We start from the raw sequence: 23,050 nt of genomic DNA, 5'->3' as shown, positions 1-23,050 counted from the left end.
AGAACACCCAGACCTGGCCCCAGCTGCCTCCATCCCCTTCAACAGTCCCTGGAGGTGTCGGGTTGCTTTAGCTATAGACTAAGGCCAATCTTAACTGAGCAACATTTGAAGATGCCTGTGAAGCTCCTGGCAGACTGGACAGGGTGCTTCGGGGTTAGTGAGGGGGCCACACACAGCACCTGAGCCCCTGCTCTGCTCTCTCTACCACAGGGGCACGAAGCTTGCCTTGACTTATCCCACACAAGGTTAGCACCCCAAGGCCATGGCACGTCACTGTAGGTGTGCAGAGCCAGCCAGTTGCCCCTTGTGATGGGCCAGCTTGCAGAGGTGACATCTTATCACATTTTCCCCAGACCATCAGGACCATCCCACGCTTGCGCGGGCCACTCCCTCCTCTCCCTCAGCCCCCTTAACCCACAGCCTCCAAATCTCCACCCTGACGTTCCCTTTTTGTCTCAGACTCCAGGCTGCCACTGGGCGTCCCCGACACCCCCACACGCCTGGTGTTCTCTGCCCTGGGACCCACCTCCCTGAAGGTGAGCTGGCAGGAGCCGCACTGCGAGAAGGAGGTGCAGGGCTACAGCGTGCAGTACCAGCTCCTCAATGGAGGTCAGTGAACAGTCAGCAGGTGCCCACCGGGCAGTTGGTGGTGGGAGTTTCTGGGGGCGGAAAGTGTGGCCCAGGTCTTCTCTTGGGGAACTGGCTCTGGATTAACCCTGCTTGAGCAGGGGATGTTGGATCAGATGACCTCCAGAGGTCCCTTCCAACCTCAACCGACTGGTCCCAACTCTGCTTTTTGTGTAGCCTTGAGGAAATGTCTCAGCTACCCCACAGCTCTCATTCCCCATTTCTGCTGGGAGCGACAATTCCTGGCGTTGCTTGTGGAGTCACCCCTCCTCCAAAAAACCTTGGACTCCTCCTTTACCAGCCCTAACATCTTAGTTGAAGGATTTTTTGTCAAGTTGGACCTGGAGGAAGGATTGCAATGAAAATCTCTTATTTTTACATGAAACTTGGGGCAATGTTAGTGAAAATGTAATTCTCTTTGGCTGAAAATTCATGAGTTTTCAATAAGCTGTTGTTTGCCCTAAGCCTTTTTTGGAACAACATCTCATCCTGCACTAGCAGTTGTTGGTGGCGAGGTGTGATGGATGTGACTGAGGAAAAGGGCCCTGGATGACTTTTCCAGGCAGTTCATTTGAGGTAGAGTGTAGGTGAAAGCCACAGTGCTGCCTTTGTGCCTGCAACATGGAGCTGATGTCTCCTTTCCCTGTGTGTCCCAGGAGAGGTGCACCGACTCACCATTCCCAACCCCTGCCAGAACTCGGTGGTGGTGGAGGACCTGCTGCCCAACCACTCCTACATCTTCAAGGTGAAGGCACAGAGCGAGGAAGGCTGGGGCCCTGAGAGGGAAGGAGTCATCACCATAGAGTCTCAGGTGGACCCGCAAAGCCCACTCAGCCCTGTACCAGGTGAGGTGGATGGGGGAAGGGGGAAAGGGGGCACTGATGTCTTTGCTGTTGTCTATAGTGGTGGCCTTGCTGTTTTCTCACTCCTTACTACATGCTGAGCTCTCCTTTCTTTCCTTTCATTTTGAAATAGGACATTTTCCCCATGCACTCACCTTCCACTAGCTGTCTAGATAGCTGAGACTTTCCAGTTCATTTCATAAATGCTGCGTGCAGACCCCTCCCAGGCGCCTCCTCACCACCTTCTTCGATACTGACCTCTTACTCATGCCCCTGCAGGTTCACCCTTCACGCTGAGCACACCCAGTGCTCCCGGACCACTGGTTTTCACTGCCCTCAGCCCTGACTCCCTGCAGCTCAGCTGGGAAAGACCCCGCAAGCCCAATGGGTCCATCTTGGGCTACATGGTCACCTGTGAGATGCTGCATGGAGGAGGTATGGTATCAGGCTCTGGAAGACCAGTTTGCTGTGTAGAACACAAGATACCTCCATCAAAGGCAGCAACTTGCTGCATTTTTCCTGGGACAAACAACAAAGTTGTCTGCTTACATCGGTGTGGACAAACTGGGGACATGAGGCTGATTCCATGAGCCTGGGAGCTGCTGGACCCCAATGCTTTGTGTCATTGCATGGCCTGGTGTAACAAATGTAGTGGGAGGAGGTAGCATATTACAACCCAAACCCAGTGGAGGTTTGTTGAGGATCAACACTGTACTAAAATAGCCGTGCCTTAACCCTTCATAGAACTGGGTGATGAGGTTGTACAGTCTGTTGGTGGCATAAAACTTAGGGAAAACAAAGACAACAGCCAGAGTTGTGTGTGTTTGGAGGGACCATTGCTCCTGCCTGTCTTCACCGTTGGTATCTCTGTGTGGATTAGGGGAGCCCAGGAATATCTATGTTGAAGGAGACAATCCAGAAACTACCCTTACTGTGCCCCACCTGAGTGAGAACGTCCCATACAAGTTCAAAGTGCAAGCCAAGACCACCCAAGGCTTTGGGCCAGAGAGAGAAGGCATCATCACCATCGAATCTCAGGATGGAGGTACAGCACCATGGCTTTGTGGAGGTGGAAAGATAAACATCTTAGAGCAGGGAACACAACTCCCAGAGTCCTTTTCCAGCTCTGGTGGTGACTCCATTTTCCATGAAAGACATGGAGACATTGTCTTCCATGAAGACAATGCTGTGCCTTGTGAGCACCGTCTCAATCCTGATACACTGAATGAGGGAGGATCGTGAGAACCTGCCTGTGTTTAATTTATTATGAAATTTCTGTCTCATACCTGGTTGTACACATACCTGGAGGCAACTTCTTACACTGGACAGGCGTAAGACCTTCCCAGTCCTCCCAGTTCCTCCTAAACCTGTCTCTGATGTCAGCAAGAGGAACCTCCTGAGATGACTGTTGATACTCACTGTGCAGGGTTGAGGAGTTGGAATTTCCTTGTTTCCTGGCTGACTTGTCCCTTTTCCTTCTCCCCAGGCACTTTCTCCCAGTTTGGAGGGCAGCAGTACATGAGAGAAGAAGTGTATAACTTCCCCACCGAATACACTACCAAAACCAGCATCAGCCATTCCTCCCTGGATCCCCACTTCACAGGTAGGGGCTCACTGTCTGCTTTGAAACCCTTGGAAAGCACAGAACAACTCTACTTGTTCAAAGGTCTGAGGGTGCTTTTACCTCAAGAGTAAAAGGCAGGGAGGGAGGGTCCATCAGGTGGGGTGGATGAAGAGGACCAGACTCTTTCCTGCACCATGTCCCTGCTCTGCCCCAGAGGCAGTTGCAGTCATTTCCCATGTGCCGCCCAGTCACGAGGGGAATGCTGAGTTTTCAAAATCCACCAGGACTACCACTAGGGACCAAATCATAACTCTTCCTGCCAGGTTAGACCTCTTCAGAGCAGGAAAAAACAGAAAAGTGTGATGATCATATTTAACTACATCAGTGTAGTTGTCCCATGTTGTCCCCATTGAGTTCAAGGAATCACTGAAATACAAAGAGTTTGGGAGCCGTTAGGAAATCCATCTTACTGACTGACATAGCAAAGTACTGAATCACTTGATCTGGAGAGGTTTTCCATCGGTGAAAGCGGTATTTAGGGAGGAATCTCTGCCAGGAATCATCAGGCAGAGCAGATCCTTATCCTGTAACCCCGTACTTTGCGCGGTGTCCTGACCACTGAGCTTCTCGCTGCAGACGGCATGCTGATGACGACCCAGCGAGTGGAGAGCGCCAGCAGCACCCTCACCAAACAGGTCACCAAAGAGTTCGTGAGCCGGACAGTGATGTCCAGCGGGACCCTCAGCAAACAGATGGAGAGGCAGTTCTACGAGGCCTGAGCCAGGGCAGGCCATCTGCCAGCGGGACGCTGCCGTTCAGGTGGCAGGACTTTGTGGAATGACCCAAGGGTGCTTCATCCAGGTGCTGCCTGGCCAGCTCCTCCTGTGGGCGCTCCTCCGCAGCACTTCAAGCTCTGGATGTCTCCTTTGGAGCCCAGCGCACTCAAAGCTCTGGCACAGTTGGGTCATCAGGTGTGTGCTCATCCTTCAGGGCTTGTTCACCCTGTCCTGCTCTCCAGAGACTCAGTTCTGCAGAGTCCACGGGGATGTCTTCCATGAACAATCACCACTCACTCCAATACCAGTCTTCAATGCCCATCCCCATCCAAATACACCTGCAACTGCAGAAATTCTGGTGTCTCAGTGGCTCCAGTCCCCATGTAAACGGAACAGAATGATTTATTCTCAGGTCCTCAGCTTCGAGAGGATCCCAGCTGACAACATCCTGATTTACAGAAGGTCATCCTTTCCATCTTTGCTTCGGGCTCTCCGGCACCTTTGGCTGCCCACTGGAGGTGGTGATTTGTTCTGTTTGGTCTTTTATGAGAGCTGCAAGGTGGGGGTTTGGGGTAACCTATGCTTTCTTACTGCACCTAGTTGTGTCTGTTCTTCGCTGCTAAGATTTGGTACCACGATAGCAAACTATAGCCTTTCATTTGTATAGCGTTACTCGGGATGGCCTCTGATGCATTTTTTTTTTTTTTTTGCATAAACATTGTACAGTTTTCGTAGTATATATATAAATATATATAAATGTATTTTATTATTTTATAAAAAAAAATATTGAAGTGGATGAGATCTATGCTGAATATTGAGGCTACACTGGGACTGTGGCTGCTGAGAAACATGAATAACTGGAAGAAATTAATTAAGGGCTTGATCCAAAGGCCACTAAACCCTGCGGAAAGCCTGTTGATGAGCTGCTGGGCTCTGCCTTGGGCCTTATGTCCTCCAGCAGAAGGTTCCCTGCACAGCACCCACCAGCCGAAGCGCGCTCCAGCCGCAGCACAGGCGCAGAAGGGCTGGGAGCTGCCTGGAGGTGAGGGATGGGGATGGCCCAGGCCGTGATGCCCGGGGATGGGAATGGTGCCTGGGATTTCTTACATGGCTGATGTGGAGAGCGTGAGGTTTTGTGGCAGAAGATGTCGTGTGTCTTTAAAAAGCCCTTTTGCCCAACACCAACGTCTATAAAGGGAGCTGTGATCCCTCAGTAAACACGAGGGAGGAGCAAGCCTGAGAACAGCAGGGGCTCTCATCATCCTGAGCGAGCCTCTGAGCCCCCTTCAGCCCTCGGCTCTCGCTCTCCTTGGACGGTGCTGGATGCAGGGCTGAGCTGAGACCTTGCTGGACCTCGTTTCCTGGCTCTGGGCATGACACCTGGCGTCTCGCTGCCCTCTGCCAACAAGAACAATCGGGATCCGTGTCTTGCTGAACAGTGTGTTTCCCTGGCATGCTTCAGCCGCACGGGAGCCAGCAAGGAGCCTGCCGAAAGCAAGGATCCCGCCCCATGCAGCAGCTGCCACCATTCCGGATTAGAGCTTCCAACCAAAACAGCAGCTGCCTGGGCTCCCGGGCAGTGTAGCCTGCCTGATTTGATCTGACGCTGGACTTGGGCTGTTTTGTTCTTTTTCTGTTGTTGTTGGGTTTCTTTGTTTGGTTGTTGGGGCTTTTTTTTGACCCGGAAGAAGATTTTTCTAGCACTGACACCACCGAGAGCTCCCTCTCCTCTCCAGGCTGTTCACTTGAGCGGGACGGGTTGTCCATGTTTGAGCCAAAGATGCGCATGGGTGAGTAAAGTCCCCCGGAGTCTCCAGGACTGCAGCTGGAGCTAGGTCAGTTTTGAACTTGGTGAAGTATCTCTTGACCCAACCCTGTGGTTCTACCATGACTTCAAGAAGCACTTATTTTTCCTGAGCACGTACCAGTGGTGTTAGCCTGCCTGCCTCCCCGTTCCCATCTCACCTTTGTGGTCGGGGTTTTTCCTCTCCAGCTGACATGTCTCCTCCTGCACAAGGACCCCAGGCCCCTTTCCCTGTGCTTTGTGGTCCAGGGTAAACACTGAAAACCACTTAAAAAGGGATCCCCCACCTCCAAGCATTTTAACCAAAGAGTATCCTGTTATCCAAGCACAGCTGCTGCTCTCCAGGATGTCACGCCATCCCCACGCACCAGGCGGCTGCGCACCAACCCCATGCCTCGCACTAGAACAGCCTCACTTCTTAATTTTCATCTGGTCGTTAGGGCTGGTGGTGTTTCAGCCTTTCCAAGGGCGGATCCAGCAGCCTGCTCTGACAGCGGGCCTTTGATCAGATGGCTTCCTATTGCACTCAATAAATGTTTTCTCTACAGTCCACCTCTTCCTGTTTGTTTCTTAAAAAAAAAAAAAAAATTATCTTCCCCCCTCCATCTGCAGCAGCACGTGAAGGACACAGATGAAGAAGCAGATACCCAAAGCAAGGGCTTCTGCCAAGCATCAGTGCCTGCTGCTGCTCCACTGCCATCCCCTCCCGCGACTGCAGCTCCAGAGGCACTACTGGACCCCGCATCCCTGGTAATGGCTCATTACACCGGTGCAAACTGGATTTCAACCAGTTTCCTCTGGGGAAAGGTCCCCCGTGACTTTGGCCTCAGAGCTCAGCCCAGGCGGGCACAGAACGACTGTGCAAATGTTTTGTGTTTATTAGGCAAACGATGCAGGCAGACAAATTGATTCCCTTGTGAAGGCAGGAAAGCAGCCGCCTCTCGGAGGGAGGCGATCCTGGCCCAGGCGAGGCGGTCGCTCCTCTACAGGGGCAGGATCTTTGCCCCTCCGGAGGGTTTGGTGAGGTAGAAGGTGGCTGTGCCGCTGTATTTCTCCTAGGAGACAAGAGGAGCAGTAAGTGCCTGGGCTGGGGGGTGCTTTTGGGCTGGTGCAGGCAAGACCTGCCGGAGCTGGGGCCCTGCTGGCCAGCCCAGCCGTGCAGCTGGCCCAGCTGCCCCTCCAGATGTTTTTTTGGGGGGACAGCGTGCTGTCCTGGCCACTGCCTGGGGTCCCTTGGGCCATCCACAGCACGGGGCAGGGAGGCTATCAACACATCCCCAAGCTCAGCCTCCAGCAGCCCCTCAGGGACTGTTCTCTGTGACTTTTTCCAACCCCTTTCTGACCCTGCTGATGCCACCAACCTCCACGGCCTCTGGTGACAGCAGAAAACTCACCGCCAGCCCTGCGCAGGGCTTCCTTGGCTCTGTTTCCCTCCTCACTCACCCAGCGGTCGCTGGTTCTTATTTTGGAGGATGCGAGGGTCAGTCCCACACTCACCCAATCTACTCCCTTCGCTCTTTTGTAACTCCTGGTCACGTTCCCTCTCTCCCAGCTTCTCATCAGATGGCAGAGGCAGCGTCCTTTCGGTCTCTCCTCATTTCGGACACCTTCCTCTGCCCCTTCTTTATCCCCCCCACTATTTACAGGGCTCACCATGATCTCATACAGCAGCGAAATAAGGCGCTGCCTCGTTCACTGCCCCCATCTCCCGACACCCCCATTTTGCTGGCATTTTCAGCTCCTGGCGCAGGCTGAGCTGCTGATTTAGAGAACATTGATGACAGCACTGAGATTTTTCCTGGGCTGTAAGTGCCGGTTTAAGCTCAGCATTGCCTAAGCTCAGCTTGGATTGCTTTTCCCTAGATAGATTTAGCCTTCCTGAAGCTCACCCAGCACCTTTTTGCTCACTTTCTCAATGTAGTAAGGTCCTTGGGCAGTGCTGCGCGACCAGCACGATGCTGAACTGCAAGAGCTTAGTAGCATCGACAGACCTGGGGCTATCCCTGCGCGGCACCAGATGGGCTACGCCAACCCTGAGTGCCTCAGGAGCACAGCTCCAACAGCGTCCCCGGGCCATGCCCCCGAGTGTTTCCTTGGGATCTTTGAGTCAATTCTCCCAGCACTTTTCTGCCGCGTACCTGGATGTGGTGCTGGGCTCTCTCTGCAGCCCCAGCCTCCAGCAATGTCACCGTGCAGCCTCCGAAGCCTCCCCCGGTCATCCTGCTGCCGTAAACCCCATCGACCTCCAGAGCTGCCGCTACCAGCTCGTCCAGCTCCGGGCAGCTCACTTCGTAGTCGTCCCTGGAGAGAGGAGACCCAGGGTCAGCCCTGTCCTGCACCCCAGCCATAGCCCTCGCACCCCTAACGGCTGAAACACGCGCCTTGGTGCATGCATTGCCATAGCAAACCGCAGCAACGCAGGATGCCACAGATCCCGGTCCAGCTCCCTGCCTATAAGTGCATGTATACATGAGCGAGGCTGCGAGCGTCAGGGACCGGCTGGGGGCTGCCGTAACAGCACGGCTCTGTAACGTATGCGACTGCCTGCCTCATCCCAGTACCCCCCAGTGCAGAAGCCTGCGGGGCTTCTCCTAAAACTCCCTGGGAGACTGAGCCGTGAGAGACACTGGGCAGGACACGGCTCTGGCTGCCCCCAGTGCTGTCCCCACTGGCAAGGGAACCCCCTGAGAACCTGACATCAGTGCCCCCAGTGCAGCCTGCCCTGCCCAGGGGTGGTACATCCTCACCTCAGGGAGTTGTGACTCTCCACCATCAGCCTCCCAAATGTCTTGTAGTCCCTGTCCTGCAGTGCTTGCGCTGCCTGGACTGTCCGTGCTATCTCACCGACGACGTGCCTGGCCCGCCGGTACACCTCCTCGCCCAGACGGCTCCTGGCCGCTGCAGAGATAAGCACATCCTTGCAGCGAAGCTGCTCTGGTCTGCGGGATGCTGCTGGGGGTGAGCACAGCCGCATCCTGCAACCCCGCTTCTCCACTCGTGGCATGCTCCTGTCCCGGTGCATGCATCCACCCACCCCGGGTGCTGCCCCGCAGTCTCAGCCCACACCATAGAGCACCGAGCTCCTGCTGCCCCGAGGAGCGGTCAGAGCCGAGGGAGGGACCGTCCCCACCTTCCAGCTCAGCCATGGTGGCATCTCGCAGGCTGGCCTTGCCGAGCGCCGCCGCTGCCTCCTCGCACTGCCGCCGGCGTGTGGGATACTCGCTGCCCGTCAGTGTGTGCCGCACGTTGGAGTTGGTGATGAGGACGGCCAAGCTGGTGTCAGTCAGCGGGACGAGGATGGTCTCCAGGGACCTGCAGCAAGAGCTCAGCACGGGCCGTGCGCCTGCCCCCCCGCCTGCTCCGGCCATCGGCCGTCCAAGTGACGTGGCAGGCAGCTCCTGCCTCCGCAGATGCAAAGTCCATCGGTTTAGGATTTCGCTCGAGCATTTCACTCCCAGTTATTAGTCCCATAATGGACTCTATCAGCTTTGCGGGAAAGACAACCCAGGCAAGTAGCAGAAAAGATGCAGGAGGAGAAATCAAGACATAGGAATTAAAATGTAGGGAACCCCAGCCCCCCGATGAGATTTTGGGCTGGCTACAGGGGTTAACCCCTCCCTGCACTCCTGCATTTATTTCGTGGCCATGGAACCAGCTCGTCCCCACCTGCCCGAGGAGGCGGGCACAGCACAGCGAGCTCGGGGCTCGGCCCTGACCTGCAGTCAATGAGCAGCGCATGGCCTTCCTTGCCCATCACGGATATGAACTGGTCCATGATCCCACAGGGCATGCCGGCAAACGTGTGCTCTGCTTTCTGGCACGCCAGTGCCTTGGCTACCAAATCACCGTCATCTGTGCCAGAGCAGAGAGAGGCAGGTTAGCAGCTCTGGGACCTTTGCCCCTTGCCTGGAATAAGGGGAGAAAACACCAAGGTAAAGGGTTGCTTTGCCATGGAATGGGGGTTTGCTAAAGCATCAGCTGCAGGTGCTTGCTCCTGTGCCTGCGTGGGTCCCTGGATCCAGCTGGATGCAATAATTGGACACCGATGTCTCAGATTTTTGGAGACATGAGGGTGGGGAGAAGTTGCTCCCAAGAGAACATCCTCTCATCCCTGATGGTCCATGGGCTTTAGAGGCATTACTAGGTGAGCCGGAGCAGCCCTGCAGCCAGAGTGGCGCCAGCTCCACTAAGCGGTTGTGACCCACCCCACAGCGGCGTTTCCCTGAGGGCTGCGGGGTCTTGCTAAAGGCACCCTCCTCATCCCGGCTCCCACCCGGGAATGGAGGCACCTGGGGCCAGGACCAACTGCTGCCTTACCAGGGCAGAGCTGCTGGAGGAAAGTGTAGGTAGCCACCTCCAGAGCGGCGGAGCTGGAGAGGCCGCCGCCCAGGGGGATGTCACTGGCTATCACGGCGGTGAAGCCCGGCACGGGACCACCTGCGGGAACAGAAGGGAGGAGGGGGGCCGTGAGCCCCTGCAGGGCTGGAGGCTGCCGTGCCCCACAGCTCATGGGGAACCGGCTCCCGATGGAGGAACCCCTGTCTGATATCCCGTTTTAAAACACAGGGAGATCCACGGCAGACCGTGACCCGGGCATCCCCCCGCAAACACAGGGGTCTTTGGAGCTGAAAGCATCTCTGCTGGAGCTTGGTCCTGCAGCAGCTGCGGGATTGTACCGGCACTGGAAGAACCCCCGGAGCATGCCAAAAGCCTGGTGCCAAGCACCGGCCCCGCATGAAGGGGGCTCTAACCCACCTTGCAGACTGGCTCTTACCCCGGTAGTGCTGGATGACGCCCTTGACGTAGTTGGCCCAGCGCGGCTGCCCCGGGCTCAGAGGGCTGCCTTGGCGGGGAGCCGGGAACTGCACCCTGTGGGGCTCGTCCGCCTCCGCCGAGGTGGTGAGGATGGAGATGGTCCCGTCCTGCGTGGGGGATCCCACCAGCACCGTCCCCAGCTGCAGGGCCTGGGGAGGCAGGGGGAAGGTGTGCTCAGACCCTGCGGCATCCCTTGAGGCATCCCCACTGGTGGCAGGGGACAGCTGTGACTGCACCAGACACTTGTTACCCTTAACTCTGCCCGTGCAGAGTCACCAGCTGCCACCGCACGCTCCGGCTTGTCACAGCATTGAATGTTCTGGCTATTTCATGCCACACAGGGTCAGTCTTAGCACCAAAATGTTGTGATCAACCACCCCAGCTCAGCCGCTGCTGGGCTCCGGGGGAGTGGAAACCCATGACAAGGACATGAGGTTTCGGGAAGTTGTCTTGCCTGCAGGGGAATTCAGCTGACCTGCTCCCACGCTCCTCGGCCTCAAAATAATTAGCTGTAGGTTTGATTTAGGACTGAGAGGGGGCTTCCCTGCCAAGCCAAAGGAGGGCAGGAAGCCCCAGCTGCTTCAAGCCATCTCTGCCACCAAAACCTTGCTCTCCAGGGATGGGAAATTTTTGATGGGGTTGCAGAAAAGAGGCTTCAACCCTTTGAAGAGGTGGCTGGGGAGGGGGAATTGCACCCCTCTGCAGTGAGTTAGGAGCCGGTCCGAAGGGTGCTGCCCCTGATGCTCCGGGGTCCCGGGCATGGTGGGGGATCCCGCAGGGCCCTGGGCAGGGGGATCCCAGGGGCAGGACGGTGAAAGGGGGATCCCGGTGGACCCTGCAGGGTCCTGGGCGGGGGATTCAGGGGCAGGATGCTGAAAGGGGGATCCCGCAGGGTCCTGGGCGGGGGAATCCCGGGGGTAGGATGGTGAAAGGGGGATCCCAGGGGATCCCGTAGGGTCCCGGGTGGTGGATCCCGGTGGGACACCCTGGGGCAGGCGGGGGGAGACGGCGGCCGGGAACCCCCGGAGGCTGCAAGGGGGACCCGGAAGGGTGACACCGAGGGATCACGGGGCCGGGGCGGCGGAGCACGGCCCTTACCATGGGCAGCACGAAGCCGCCGTTGTAGTCGGTGTGCTCGCCGATGAGGTTGACCCGGCCGGGGGCCCACGCCGCCAGCACCGCCGCCCCCCCGAAAGCCTCTCCGTGCGCCCGGCGGGCGGCCGCCAGCAGCGGGACAGACCCGGGCTCCGCCACCGCCTCCGCCATGGCCGCTCCGCTCCGCCCCCGGTCCCGCACCGCCCCGCCCCGCTCCGCCGGCGGCCGGGCTCGAACTTAGAATCATAGGATCATAGAATCATAGAATGGTTTGGGTTGGAAGGAACCTTAAAGCCCACCCAGTGGCACCCCCTGCCCTGGGCAGGGACACCTCCCACCAGCCCAGGTTGCTCCAAGCCCCGTCCAGCCTGGCCTTGAACCCCTCCAGGGATGGGGCAGCCACAGCTTCTCTGGGCAACCTGGGCCAGGGGCTCACCACCCTCAGTGAAAAATTTCTCCTTAATATCTAACCTAAATCTCCCCTCTTTCAGTTTAAAACCATTACCCCTTGTCCTATCACTATGCTCCTTGATCCAGAGTCCCTCCCCATCTCTCCTGGAGCCCCTTTAGGGACTGGAAGGGGCTCTGAGGTCTCCCCGGAGCCTTCTCTTCTCCAGGCTGAACCCCCCCAGCTCTCTCAGCCTGTCCTCACAGCAGAGGGGCTCCAGCCCTCCCAGCATCTCCGTGGCCTCCTCTGGCCCCGCTCAAACAGCTCCATGTCCTTCTTGTGCTGAGGACTCCAGAGCCGGATGCGATACTCCAGGTGGGGTCTCACCAGAGTGGAGGAGAGGGATAGAATCACCTCCTGATACGCGGGCAGATACACATGTATATGTATGCACCTGTGTCTCTGTTATGTATGTGATTGATGCCAATATATACCAATGTATTTATTTTATATGCGTGTACATGTATGTATATATGCATCAATGTCTGTGCTGCACCTATCGAGGTGCCCGGCCCGCAGGCAGCCGCAGGTGGGTGTGAGCCGGGAGGTTTCCCCCCCCCGCGGGGCCGGGCCGATCCGCTCCCGGGGCGGGGCCCGTTCCCGGTTGCCGATTCCCTCCCGGAGCCGCCGCCGCGGGACCGCCCGGGCCGGGGGGCCGAGCCCATGGCCGGGAAGGAGCCGCTGCTGAGCGCCCTTAAAGGTGAGCGTGGTTCCCCACCACCCCCCGGGGTCGGTACCCGCCTCCCCCGGCAGCACCCACCCGGGGCCCGGCCCTTCGCTGCGCAGCGGCACCGGTTTGGCCGGACTGACGACGGGGCCGGGCGGGGGTTTCCCGGTCCGGGAGCCGCCGTGGCAGGGCCAGCCCCGCCGCCTGACCGGGTGTTAGCCCCCGGCCTTGGCTTTGAGGAAGTTTACCGGAGTTTCTGCCCGCTGCGGCCGCGGGGTCGCATGCTGCGCCGTGTCGGGCACCTCCCGCAGCACCAGCGACCCGCCCTGGGGGCGTGCACAGGGCTGTTCCCGTGGGTGCCCCCCGCTCCGGGCTGGGGCACCCATGGGCGCTGATGCTCCCCCCACCGCAGGCGGGGTGCTGCGGCTGCGGGAGGGCGGGGGGCCCTGCACGGACGCCTCGCCGCACCTCACCTCCTTCTGCCAGCTGCTGGAGAGCATCCTGCGCAAGGGGCTACGACGTGAGTAGCTCTTTGTGCCCGGGTGGGAGGTGGCAGCTTCCCGGTGCCCACAGCAAAGGGCCCTGTGCTCCCTTTTTGCCACAGAGCCAGCCTGGGGCTTCAGGAGACGGGATTACTGGCACTGGGTGGAGCAGCTTCCCACGGGGGACGGTGGCAGGTGAGTGGCCCCCGAGCTGGGCTGGGAGTGACAATCTAAGCCATGGTGGTGTCCATCCATGATGTGCTCATCCCAAAGACCCCAGGTGGGAGGAGGTCTGTCCCAAAGACCCCAGATGCTCCCACATCTACCTGAAAGGAGGTTGGAGTGAGGTGGGGGTTGGTTTCTTCTCCCAAGTAATAATTGATAGGAGAAGAAATGGCCTCAGGTTGCACCAGGGCGGGTTTAGGATGGATATTAGGAAAAATTTCTTCACCAAAAGGGTTATCAAACACTGGAACAGGCTGCCCAGGGAAGTGGTGGAATCACCATCCCTGGAGGTATTTAACACACGGTTCGACGTGGTGCTGAGGGACATGGTTTAGTGGGTTTTTTGGCAGTGTTGGGTTAATGGTTGGACTCGATGATCTTAAAGGTCCCTTCCAACCCAGGCAATTCTGTATGATTCTATGATGTGAGCTGCTTCCCCTCTCCCCATCCAGGCCGACCTCTCTCTCCATCAGCATTCAGAAAGCCGGCGGCTGTGAGAAGACGCGGACGGTGCAGGGCCGTGGGCGGTATTTTCTGCGCCTGGCTCTGCAGGGGAAGGTGCTGGCGGCGGCCGTGCAGGGACTGGCACAGACCCCCCGGCTCCTGGAGGTGCAGCTCACAGCAGGGACCCCCACTACCCGTGGGCCACGGGCAGCAAAATGGCCGCGTGATGGTGGCATTTCTCTGTTTTTCAGTTTTATGATCCAGTGAGCTCCGTCCTCGGCAATGAAAACCTCCTGGGTAAGACAGTGGCTCCTCCGAGGCCGGATGTAACCTGTCCCGGGGGTGGCCGTCGCAGGCGTTATGGCACCATGCTGCTGTGGGGGGCGGGGGGGGAATAGTCCACTGTGATTTTTCTAAGCCCAAATTAGTGGTAAAATCTAAATATGCTGCTGCAGTGATGGAAAATCAGGTGTAAATATTTAAACACAATTTGAATCCATCTAAGGTTGGTTTTAGTGTCATGAGCTAGGAAAATTGCTTCTCAAGTGTTTTCTGAGTTATTGCTTTGTACCAAGGGTGCTGGTTTGAGCAGACCCAGCAGTCCGGCTTGGAGGGGAGCCCTTGGTGGCCGTGCCCAGGCTGTGGTCACACGGGGGGTTCGGTGTGGTAAAAGGCTGTATTTCCTTGACAGGCTGCACCATTCCATCCGCAGCTGTGCTCCTTGGAGGGGGGGCAGGCCAGGGTGAAAGACTTTAATCTTTTGATTATGATAAATAAGCCCATGTTAAACCTGTACCTAGATGGCTTGTAAATCACCCGCGCTGCCGGTGCATGAGCAGATTGCAGATCTCCGCCAGTGTCACTGCAAGGCTCGTGCAGGAGAGCCGGAGTGGCTTCACTTCGCGTTTGAGGGGAGAAATGGAGAGAAAGTTGCTTGTCAGCAGCGTTTGCTGCGAGCCTTGGTCTGAATTTGGGGAAATCAAGCGTCGAGCTGCAGCACTTCTCTCCCCATGCCGGCAGCAGGAGCCCGGGATGAGCCTCCGGCAGCAGCCTGGGTGCCGTGGTGCTGGGATGCTCTCAGGGCCTCGCTCCCCAGGGCTCATTAATTGTGCCCGAAGTGGCTTTATTCGGACCTCTGCCATGTCCCCGCGAGGCTGTGGCTGCTGGGAACCTGGCGGTGATTCTGCCTCTCCATCCCCGTCCCTCTGCAGAGCCTTTCCTCTCGCTGCTGCTGGTGGTGACAGAGATGGATTTCTCCCTGGACCTGCAGGTACGGTGACAAATCGGCAGGGTGGTGGCCGGCATATGGCTGCCAGCGCAGTGTCCCGGCTCCTTCCTCGCCGGGACCGATGGCGCTGACGCTCCTTTGTTTGCAGAATTGCAGCTTCTTGGACGAAAGCTGGCTGCTGCCGGTAAGAGCTCATCTCTCCCCAGAGCCATCCTTCCGCCACCTGGCCCTCGCTGGGAAGTCAAACGAGGGAGCTGAGGAAGGATTTGGTGGGGAGGGATCGCCACGCACCTCTCCGCCCGGCCGCAGCCAGGGGTGACTTGGCTCAGGTTCCCCAGCACCACCAGACCCACCTCTGCCACCGAGGCTGGATCCTGCTGGGTGCCTGCGCTGGCACAGGCAGCAGATCCTGGCATTCCTGGGAGTAAAACCAAGCAAGAGCAGTACCCAGGCCTAAATTGCTGACATAAATCAAGTGTTCCCCTGCTCCCTCCCCTGATTTCTTGCCAAAAAAATCCCCATTTCCCTGGGCTGACACAGATTACGCATCGGTTGGTTTCGCTCTTGGTTTTGCCTGGTGAAAAATCGGGGCGTTTATTGAGAGCAGCGGGGATACCTTGATGTCTTTTAAAACCGAAGAGCATCCCTCCGCTGCCGCCTTAACCCAAAAGAATCCCCAGAAAAGCTGAAGGGGACTTTGGGGCTGGTTACAGCGTGCTGCTGCGGAGGCCGGGATGCCGCTGGCTTTTGGGCATTTCTAACAGCGAGTGCTCCCAGCCGAGCTGGTTTCGGGTCCCTGGCTAATGCGATGTGACAGTAAGTGCTGCCGCAAACGGCAGCGGCTCTGGGGAGGGACGGCAGCACTCCCCTGGCTGCAGGGGGACGTGTGCAGCGAGGGAGGAGGGCTCATCGCTGAGTTCGGGGTTCACCTGCTGCTTTGCCATCCCATCCATCCGGCAGGTTTGTCCCTCCAGGGTCTGGGAACAGCCGAATCCCTGGAAAGGACAAGGACAAGCAGCCACTGATGGTCTCAGCCCAGCCTGGGGCGCTGGGGACCGGCCTCTCCCTGGGCTCCCAAAGCCCTGGTTTGGCACCAGTGCCAGGAACGATCCAGGGCAAGGGGTCCTCATCCTCCCCCTTGTCCTGGTCATGTTCCTTGCGTGTGCTGTGGCCACTGCCAGGGCCACTGTCACTGGCCACTCTCTTCCAGGTGTGTGTCACTTACGAGACAGTCCCGTGCCGAGAGCTGGGGATGGTGCTCAGGTAGGAGCCCTGGATCCTCCTCTTCACTCTCCAGCGGGGTCTGGACACCATGGCACTCAACCCGTGCCTCCCCCCCTTTCCCCCCCCCCCCCCAAAAAGGGGAGATGAACACCCCATTGAGAGCATTGGGGCTGCCTCAGGTGCTTTTTCTCCCCATCGGCTCAGCCTCGCTGGTATAAACTGCCCAGGGGGTGGGTTTTCCCTGCCTCTGTGTATTGGTGAAGCATCGCTGATGGTACGGGAGGGCTGGAGGAGCGGGGCTGGGTCCCTGGGGCTGAGCTGGGGCACGGCCGCACCCCCAGGTACGTGGATGGCCGAGTCTTTGTCACCAAGGTGCTCCCCGAGAGCCAGGCGGAGGTGGACCAGGTGGTGCTGGCCGGCGACATCCTCGACGAGATCAGCGGCTGCTCGCTGAGAAACGCCTACAGTGGGCAGGTGGGTGGGCATGGAGGGCTGGCGTGTCCCCCCCATCTCCCCTTCTCCTGCCCCCCCATCCTCCAGCTCTGCTTCTCTCCCCCCCCCAACTCCAGGCCGGGGCCGTGCTGCAGAAGCTGAAGGGACAACCGCTCGTCTTCCGCCTGCTGCGGTGGCGGTGGCATGATGGGGGGCTCTACGAGCCGCTGCTGCCCTACCTGAAGGTCCTGAAGGAGAAGGAGCCCCAATTCCAGCTCCAGCAAGGCCCCCGGCACCGGGGCGAGGGGGAGCCACGGAAGCTGCAGGGGGGCAGGTAGGTCCAGCGCTGGGCTGGGGTTCCCAGTATCGAGGCAGCCCCGTGCCCACACTGTCCCCCGTCTCGACTCAAGGCTGTGGGGTCAAAGCTGTCCCCGTGGCCTGGGGGTGGTAGGGGGGGCTGCAAGCATCTTCCCTGGCAAAGAGCGTCAGGAGGATGCGCGAGGTCCTTGCTCTGATGCTCCCGAGCCCTTTTCCCCCCAGGCTGCTCTACAACCTGCAGTACCTGGGTCAGACCAGCGTTGGGAAGGTGAGGCGATGGGGCAAAGACGTGCCCTGGGGTACATTTTTTGTCTTTTCTGGGTTTCTTCTCACGTGCCCATGAATTACTCCTTCCTTCCCACTCTATTTCAGTGCGGTGGCAAGGAGGTTCTGGGCCGGGCCATCCCCGCCGTGCTGGAGAGGCACCGGGCAGCGCGGGTGAGCGACGGGGCTGGGGGCATCCCGGGAATGGCTTGACGAGAGAAATACAGGGAAATGTGGTCTCTACCCGGGGATATTTTTTCCTGCTGGCTCCAGGTTCACATGGCCTGGCTGAGTATTTGGCACCCCCCCACACTCCTGTGGGGTATTTTTTCTTTTTTTTTTTTTTGTCTTCTCTGCGGCCAGGATAGGAAAGTGCATTAAGGGAAAGAAAAAATACAACCACCTGCAGGAAAGTACTTGGAAAACTGCGGGGAGGCTGAGCCTGCTTCCAGGGATGCTGCAGGGCTCAGGACACCGTTGTCTGAGCCTTTGGGGGGTTGTTTGTGAAAAGCTCCGAGTGCGAGAGTTGGGGGGGGAAAAAGGGCAGCACAGAGAAAATGCCTTGAAAAAGCTGTTCTTGGCTGTGCTTCGTCACCTCTGCTTTTGAGTTATCTCCCTCTTTTAAGTGTCTTATGAAAAAATCAAGCTCAGACGCTGTGATGATTGGGGCTTCTCCCCCCTCCATCCCCCATTCAGGATGTTTTGTTTGATGTGATGGAAGCAGAAGTCCTCGTACAGGAGAAGACCTCTTCCAAGGTGAGCGAGCGACACCCATGCTCCAGGTGACCCCCCGACGCTGCCGATCTGCCATCGTGGGGATGGAGGGGCTGCGGGGCCAGTTTAAACCAGGAACTGGGACGACAGGGACTGTCTGCAGCCCCTTAATGCCTTCTCCCTCCCGTCCCCCGCGCAGCTCCTGTGCCGCTACCCCTACCCCACCATCTCCTGCGTGGGACGCTGCGTGGACAGCAGCAATTTATTCGCCTTCTGCGTGGCGTAAGTGCTGCCCGCGGGCGCTTGGCGGGGGGGGGGGTGTGTGGCTATAGAGGGATGTGGGGCTTAGAAAATAAACAAGCGGCATCCAGACCCGCCGTGGGGTCTCTGGTGTGGTTACGAGCCAGGGCCGGGCTTCCAGAGCCGCTCTCTCTGACAGCTAATGTACGCGTTTCCATTTTTAGCGCTTCCCCGGAGAGCCCCGACGGGAGCACGTTCGACTGCCTGGTGTTTGCAGCGAGTTCTGAGCAGGAATGCGAAGAAATCGTCAAGAGAATTGGTAAGGGAAGGGTTTCCGTCTTCAGATATCATCACAACGAGCTCGTGGAATACCACGCATCGCTGTATTCTGGCCCACCGCATGCAAGATCTAGCTTAATTTCTTTTTTTGTTAAAATTACTAAGACAAATTGATATGGTTTTGTGGTGGGTTTGGTTTTTGCGTTGTGTGTTGGGTTTTTTTGGTTGGGTTTTTTTTTTTTTTTCCTTGGTTTATCTTTTGTAAGAACTGCTAGACAATGATTTTATTTTAAGAAACAGCTTCAAGGCATACCCAGATGGTTCATTGTTTCCACTAAGAACTTGGAGGAAACATTGTTTTCGAGGGATGTTATTTTAAAACATACTTTTCCTGCAGGAGCCCAGCCTGCTACTGGAGTTGAGCACCACGTCGAGCATTCATAAATCCCATCACTTGGAATTTTTTATTATTTTTTTTTAACCTGCCTAAACGCAAGCTGCGTGGTGCTTCCCAATTTACGTGGCTCCTGGGCCACCGAGGACCCCCAGGTTTCTTGTGGGAACGTCCCTGCCCCATGTCTGTGCCCCCCTGGGACAGAGCTGATCTACCCGAGATCACTTAATATCAACTAAAGTTACCGAGGTGGTGCTTAACTTTAAAGCAATTAAGTTGACAATTTAGCTGCAAGGAGATCTTTTTCCCTACAGGTTTATCAGCGAGGAAAATACTTGTTTAAAACCTAATCTCAGATTATCTTGAACATGTTTTTAGCAGCTCTGTGGCAGATATGATAATGGTATTAACCAGGGGGGCCGTGTTTGTTCCGAGCATGCTTGGCGCGGTGTAGGGAAGGGCGGCGAGGAAGTTGTGTAAGAGCAAAGGCTAAGGGGCGCCTGTTCCTCCAGCTGCAGGATTTAAGCACACGGAGTGGTTTGTCTGAGAAGGGAGAGCCCTGGCACCAGCCCCGAGGGATGCAGGACCCCGAGGGATGCTCAGCAGCCCCCGAGGGATGCAGCATCCCCCAAGAGCTGCTATCCCTGACTCCTGGAGCTGGGGGCAGGGTGGTTTTCAAACCTCTCCCTGGCCGTCCTAGTGGAAGGAGATGCTGTAAACGCCTCCAGTCTGCAAGCACTGGGCGCAGAGGGCTCCGTGTTGACTCACCGCTGGCTTGCCAGAGTGAACTGTTGCTTTTCTTCCTCCTGGAATGCCACGGCACTTCTAATTCCATTGAAATAAATCAAGATGGGCTCGCTAAACTACTTCCCTGTGCTACTTTTCCATGCCAACTTTGAGCCTTACCAGTGCAGCCTGTTCTTTAGGAGAGGAGAGCCAGCCTCACAATTCAATTTAAATGTTAATTACCTGTGTTTCAGCTGTAGTCAGACAGCTCTCCTCAACCACAGCCTGACAGGGGCCAGCTGCTCCCAGAGGCACCGCTGGGAAAGCCAGAGCTGTCTCAGCCCAGGGCCTGAAGAGCTGTTCTCAAGTGAAGGTTTGAGTATAATCCTGTTTCATCAAAAAAGCTTAGATGGGAAATGAGAATCTTATTGAGCGCCCATTCCAGTTTGCTCAGCAGCCCATATGCTCTCAGGTTGTATAATTAGCTTTTCCCCTCACATACCATCCTGCGCTGGCTGCTGTTATTAACTGGGGCTTAGTCATGCAGCCAGATCCCACAGAAACTGGTGGGCCCCAGCCCCACACAACCCATGCTGAGACACTGCTGGGGAAGAAGGTGGCGGTTCACACCACCAAAATAAACTTCCCCTGCATCTACTGGAAAGCAGAAGAAAAAAAAAAAAAGCTTAGCATCTCCTCAACAGCTGACACTGATAAGCAGATAAGCTTTATTAATTAAGAAAACCCACAAAGGTTATTCCTCCTCTGCCCCATAGCTGCAGGGCTCAGCTCTGCTCACTGGTCAAGACCAACAACTCAAGCTACAGAAAGCCTCCAAAAAAACTCTGAGGGCGGCCACAGCAAGCTCTCCCTTCTCTCAACAGATAAAATTAAGTTGCTGCAGCAGCAGTGCAGGACTCCAGGCACCTACTGCTAAAGCTACAGGAGCCAGGAGGAGGAAGCTTCTTCCAGCCCATATAAACCAAATGACAAAGACTCCTCACATGTGAATGTAAAACATTTAATTTAAAAATGTTGACACTACAATATATAAAATAGCTATTATAAATGCACATAGTGTATTCTATAGCTGCCAGGTTTACGTTTTTAGGAAACTGTAAGTTACACTGTGGTTAAGACTTGTAGTTTCACCCTCTGAAAAAGTCCACATTTGATCACAGTGATGTATGGTCAGACTAACAGCCCCAATTGTTAAACACTTGGATCAAGTCATAACCAGTTTTATTGCAAAAGGACCCTGTACACATTTATATCAATTCTAGTACCTTACAAGTTTAGCTACCCAACAAGTCATTAACATACAGAAACATGCATGAGAAGCAAGAAAGATCACCCATCCCTTCTGCATATTAGCAACTTGTCACTCCTGAGCAACAAGGCTCACATCACTGAGGTTTATGTGAACAGTCACTTTTAGCATTCATCCTGAGTGAAAGATGGAATGACTTAAGTACAAATGCAACATATTATAAACAATTTCTTACAAAAAAGTCACAAATTAAAACCAAAGTATTTTACAGAATTTACTACAAAACACCATAAAAACAGCCTTCACTTAAGCCCTCTCCCCCCGTATCCTGCGAGCCAACTGGATATCTTTGGGCATGATGGTGACTCTCTTGGCATGGATGGCGCACAGGTTTGTATCTTCAAACAGACCCACCAGATATGCTTCACTGGCCTCCTGTTTCAAGAGCACAAGAAGAAATGTCGTTAGAAACCCTCAGCGAAGCATGCTCAGCACCGCAAGCGCCAAGGCCCAGCAGGCCGCGAGCAATACCTGCAGCGCACCGATGGCTGCACTCTGGAACCTCAAGTCTGTTTTGAAGTCTTGGGCGATTTCCCTGACCAGCCGCTGGAAGGGCAGCTTGCGAATCAGCAGCTCCGTGGACTTCTGGTAACGACGGATCTCACGGAGGGCGACAGTGCCCGGCCTGGTTGGAGGAGGAAGGAGGGAGCGGGTGAGGCGGGGCAGGGGCTGCGGCAGCGCCGGGCCGTGCCGTGCCGGCGGCCTTACCTGTAGCGGTGAGGCTTCTTCACGCCGCCGGTAGAGGGGGCGCTTTTCCGGGCCGCCTTGGTGGCCAGCTGCTTGCGCGGAGCCTTCCCCCCGGTGGACTTGCGGGCGGTCTGCTTTGTACGGGCCATTTTTCTTCACTTACCTACGGAGAACAGGCAGGCTTGACACGGGGTCCGGCTCTCTCCATCCCCGTGCCAGCACGACCCGCCAGGCCCGGTGATACCGTGTGTCGTGTCGTGCCCTTCCCCCTCCCCTCTACGTCCAATCCCCTGAAGCCCCAGAAGCGGCAGATGTCGGAGAGCTGCCCCCCTCCCCCGCCGCCGAGGCGGGCAGGCGGCCAGCGGCCTCCCCGGGGAGGACAAGGGGGGGGAGGAAGGAGGAGTCACGGTTCCCCCCTCCGCCCCCGCTTCGGCGTTCGTGGCCCGGCCGCTCCCCTCCCCGGGGGAAGGGGACTGAGTCACGCCGCCTCCTCCTTCCTCCCGGGCCGCCCCGGGGAGGTGGGGGGGAGGGGTATGGGGGATGGGAACCGGCCGTGACTCAGGGCACGTAGGCAAGGCCCTGCCTGCCCTCCGAGCTCTAGGAGGAATACAGGCCTCCAACAGCCATCCAGCACAGCCATCCAGCACCGCCACCCGCCGCGGAACGCGCCCGCCACCCGCCACTCACCGCTCGGCGAAGAAGGAAGCACCGGTTGCCGGTACCGCTGCGCACCGAAGCCTGCGCGTCTCCTGCCCCACAGCCGCTCAGCAGCCAACCACCCCCTCACTGCGCCCTCCCCGCCGCGGGGACCCGCATTTTATAGTGGGGGCGGCACACGGCGCGGTGACCTCACAATGCCTGGAAGCAGCGCGCCGCACCATTGGCCGGGACCTCCGCCGGCGCCGTGGCGTCACGACACACAAAGGCCGTGCTCCGGTTCCTCGGCGCTGATTGGGCGCATGCCCGGACGCTGATTGGTTGTTAAAGTAGGCGCTCGATTGGGTACTGTGGGGCGAGAAGGGGCCAATCGACGGCGGGCGGGCGCTCTGCGTTCTGATTGGACGAAACGGGGCAGGGTTTGGATCCTACCCTTTGTCGCGAAGCTCCACAATGGGAAGTCAATAGGAGCGGGGCTAGCGGCGGCGGGGCGGCTGGCTCCCCCGGGCACCCCCCGCCCGGCCCCGGCCGCCCCCCGACCCGCCCTCCCCCGGGCAGAAAGCGTCTTTCCCGGCCTGTGGTGTGGAGGCGGCTGGCGGGGGACTGCTGCGAGCGGCGAGGGCCGGGCCAGGCCGCGGGGCCGCCCGGGGAGGGGGCCGGCGGGTCCCCGTTCTCCCCCGTCCCCCCCGCCCCCAGCGCCACTGCCTCCGCTTCCCCCGGGAGCCGCAGCGCGCAGGCCGCCGAGGGGCGGCAGACCTCGGGCGAGGA

At 57.4% G+C, this 23,050-nt stretch overlaps 4 protein-coding genes across 9 annotated transcripts in view; 2 read left to right on the top strand and 2 right to left on the bottom strand.

The window, feature by feature from the left end:
• ITGB4 (integrin subunit beta 4) overlaps nucleotides 1–4,488 on the top strand; it is a 32,255-nt gene extending 27,767 nt beyond the window's left edge. For all 6 annotated transcript variants that reach the window (XM_054221993.1, XM_054221992.1, XM_054221991.1 and 3 more), the window contains 6 exons: nucleotides 460–609; nucleotides 1,284–1,472; nucleotides 1,749–1,904; nucleotides 2,350–2,514; nucleotides 2,956–3,072; nucleotides 3,670–4,488. In XM_054221993.1, coding sequence (XP_054077968.1) covers nucleotides 460–609; nucleotides 1,284–1,472; nucleotides 1,749–1,904; nucleotides 2,350–2,514; nucleotides 2,956–3,072; nucleotides 3,670–3,812 — 920 coding nt within the window. In that variant the 3' untranslated portion in view covers nucleotides 3,813–4,488. The remainder of the gene's footprint in view (nucleotides 1–459; nucleotides 610–1,283; nucleotides 1,473–1,748; nucleotides 1,905–2,349; nucleotides 2,515–2,955; nucleotides 3,073–3,669) is intronic.
• A 1,985-nt stretch (nucleotides 4,489–6,473) lies between these two features.
• GALK1 (galactokinase 1) lies at nucleotides 6,474–11,699 on the bottom strand. Its single transcript, XM_054222044.1, has 8 exons — nucleotides 11,527–11,699; nucleotides 10,388–10,577; nucleotides 9,931–10,050; nucleotides 9,330–9,465; nucleotides 8,744–8,925; nucleotides 8,361–8,511; nucleotides 7,752–7,914; nucleotides 6,474–6,668 (listed from the first exon to the last, which is right to left on the bottom strand). The coding sequence occupies exons 1-8, from the start codon at nucleotides 11,692–11,694 to the stop codon at nucleotides 6,597–6,599; spliced, it is 1,182 nt and encodes a 393-aa protein (XP_054078019.1). The 5' UTR covers nucleotides 11,695–11,699; the 3' UTR covers nucleotides 6,474–6,596.
• An 885-nt stretch (nucleotides 11,700–12,584) lies between these two features.
• Nucleotides 12,585–20,035, top strand: LOC128917777 (uncharacterized). The gene is made up of 16 exons (XM_054221218.1): nucleotides 12,585–12,671; nucleotides 13,051–13,158; nucleotides 13,243–13,315; nucleotides 13,798–13,954; nucleotides 14,041–14,086; nucleotides 15,001–15,059; nucleotides 15,166–15,201; nucleotides 16,228–16,280; nucleotides 16,583–16,715; nucleotides 16,811–17,007; nucleotides 17,214–17,259; nucleotides 17,364–17,429; nucleotides 17,952–18,011; nucleotides 18,169–18,251; nucleotides 18,434–18,528; nucleotides 19,395–20,035. Exons 1-16 carry the CDS (start codon nucleotides 12,635–12,637, stop codon nucleotides 19,427–19,429), a joined length of 1,284 nt encoding a protein of 427 aa, XP_054077193.1. The 5' UTR covers nucleotides 12,585–12,634; the 3' UTR covers nucleotides 19,430–20,035.
• A 578-nt stretch (nucleotides 20,036–20,613) lies between these two features.
• On the bottom strand, nucleotides 20,614–22,494 carry LOC128917778 (histone H3.3A). Its single transcript, XM_054221219.1, has 4 exons — nucleotides 22,313–22,494; nucleotides 21,647–21,788; nucleotides 21,410–21,563; nucleotides 20,614–21,313 (listed from the first exon to the last, which is right to left on the bottom strand). The coding sequence occupies exons 2-4, from the start codon at nucleotides 21,772–21,774 to the stop codon at nucleotides 21,185–21,187; spliced, it is 411 nt and encodes a 136-aa protein (XP_054077194.1). The 5' UTR covers nucleotides 21,775–21,788; nucleotides 22,313–22,494; the 3' UTR covers nucleotides 20,614–21,184.
• Nucleotides 22,495–23,050: the final 556 nt, after the last annotated feature.

The sequence above is a fragment of the Rissa tridactyla genome, chromosome 15, assembly GCF_028500815.1.
Source record: "Rissa tridactyla isolate bRisTri1 chromosome 15, bRisTri1.patW.cur.20221130, whole genome shotgun sequence".
NCBI lineage: Eukaryota > Metazoa > Chordata > Aves > Charadriiformes > Laridae > Rissa > Rissa tridactyla.
Note: the sequence above shows the minus strand (reverse complement) of the source record. Positions and strands in the feature narration are given on the sequence as shown.

Excerpts from the sequence above, each read along its gene's own strand:
- GALK1 (XM_054222044.1), bottom strand. The coding sequence starts at position 11,694 with ATGGCGGAGGCGGTGGCGGAGCCCGGGTCTGTCCCGCTGCTGGCGGCC. Across the intron at positions 7,915-8,360 it reads GAGAGTCACAACTCCCTGAG|GGACGACTACGAAGTGAGCT; the intron begins GTGAGGATGTAC and ends TCCTCTCTCCAG. Across the intron at positions 6,669-7,751 it reads GAGCCCAGCACCACATCCAG|GAGAAATACAGCGGCACAGC; the intron begins GTACGCGGCAGA and ends CTTGTCTCCTAG.
- LOC128917777 (XM_054221218.1), top strand. The coding sequence starts at position 12,635 with ATGGCCGGGAAGGAGCCGCTGCTGAGCGCCCTTAAAG. Across the intron at positions 13,316-13,797 it reads CCCACGGGGGACGGTGGCAG|GCCGACCTCTCTCTCCATCA; the intron begins GTGAGTGGCCCC and ends CTCCCCATCCAG. Across the intron at positions 18,012-18,168 it reads AGGAGAAGACCTCTTCCAAG|CTCCTGTGCCGCTACCCCTA; the intron begins GTGAGCGAGCGA and ends TCCCCCGCGCAG.
- LOC128917778 (XM_054221219.1), bottom strand. The coding sequence starts at position 21,774 with ATGGCCCGTACAAAGCAGACCGCCCGCAAGTCCACCGGGGGGAAGGCT. Across the intron at positions 21,564-21,646 it reads AAGAAGCCTCACCGCTACAG|GCCGGGCACTGTCGCCCTCC; the intron begins GTAAGGCCGCCG and ends TCCTCCAACCAG. Across the intron at positions 21,314-21,409 it reads CAGCCATCGGTGCGCTGCAG|GAGGCCAGTGAAGCATATCT; the intron begins GTATTGCTCGCG and ends CTCTTGAAACAG.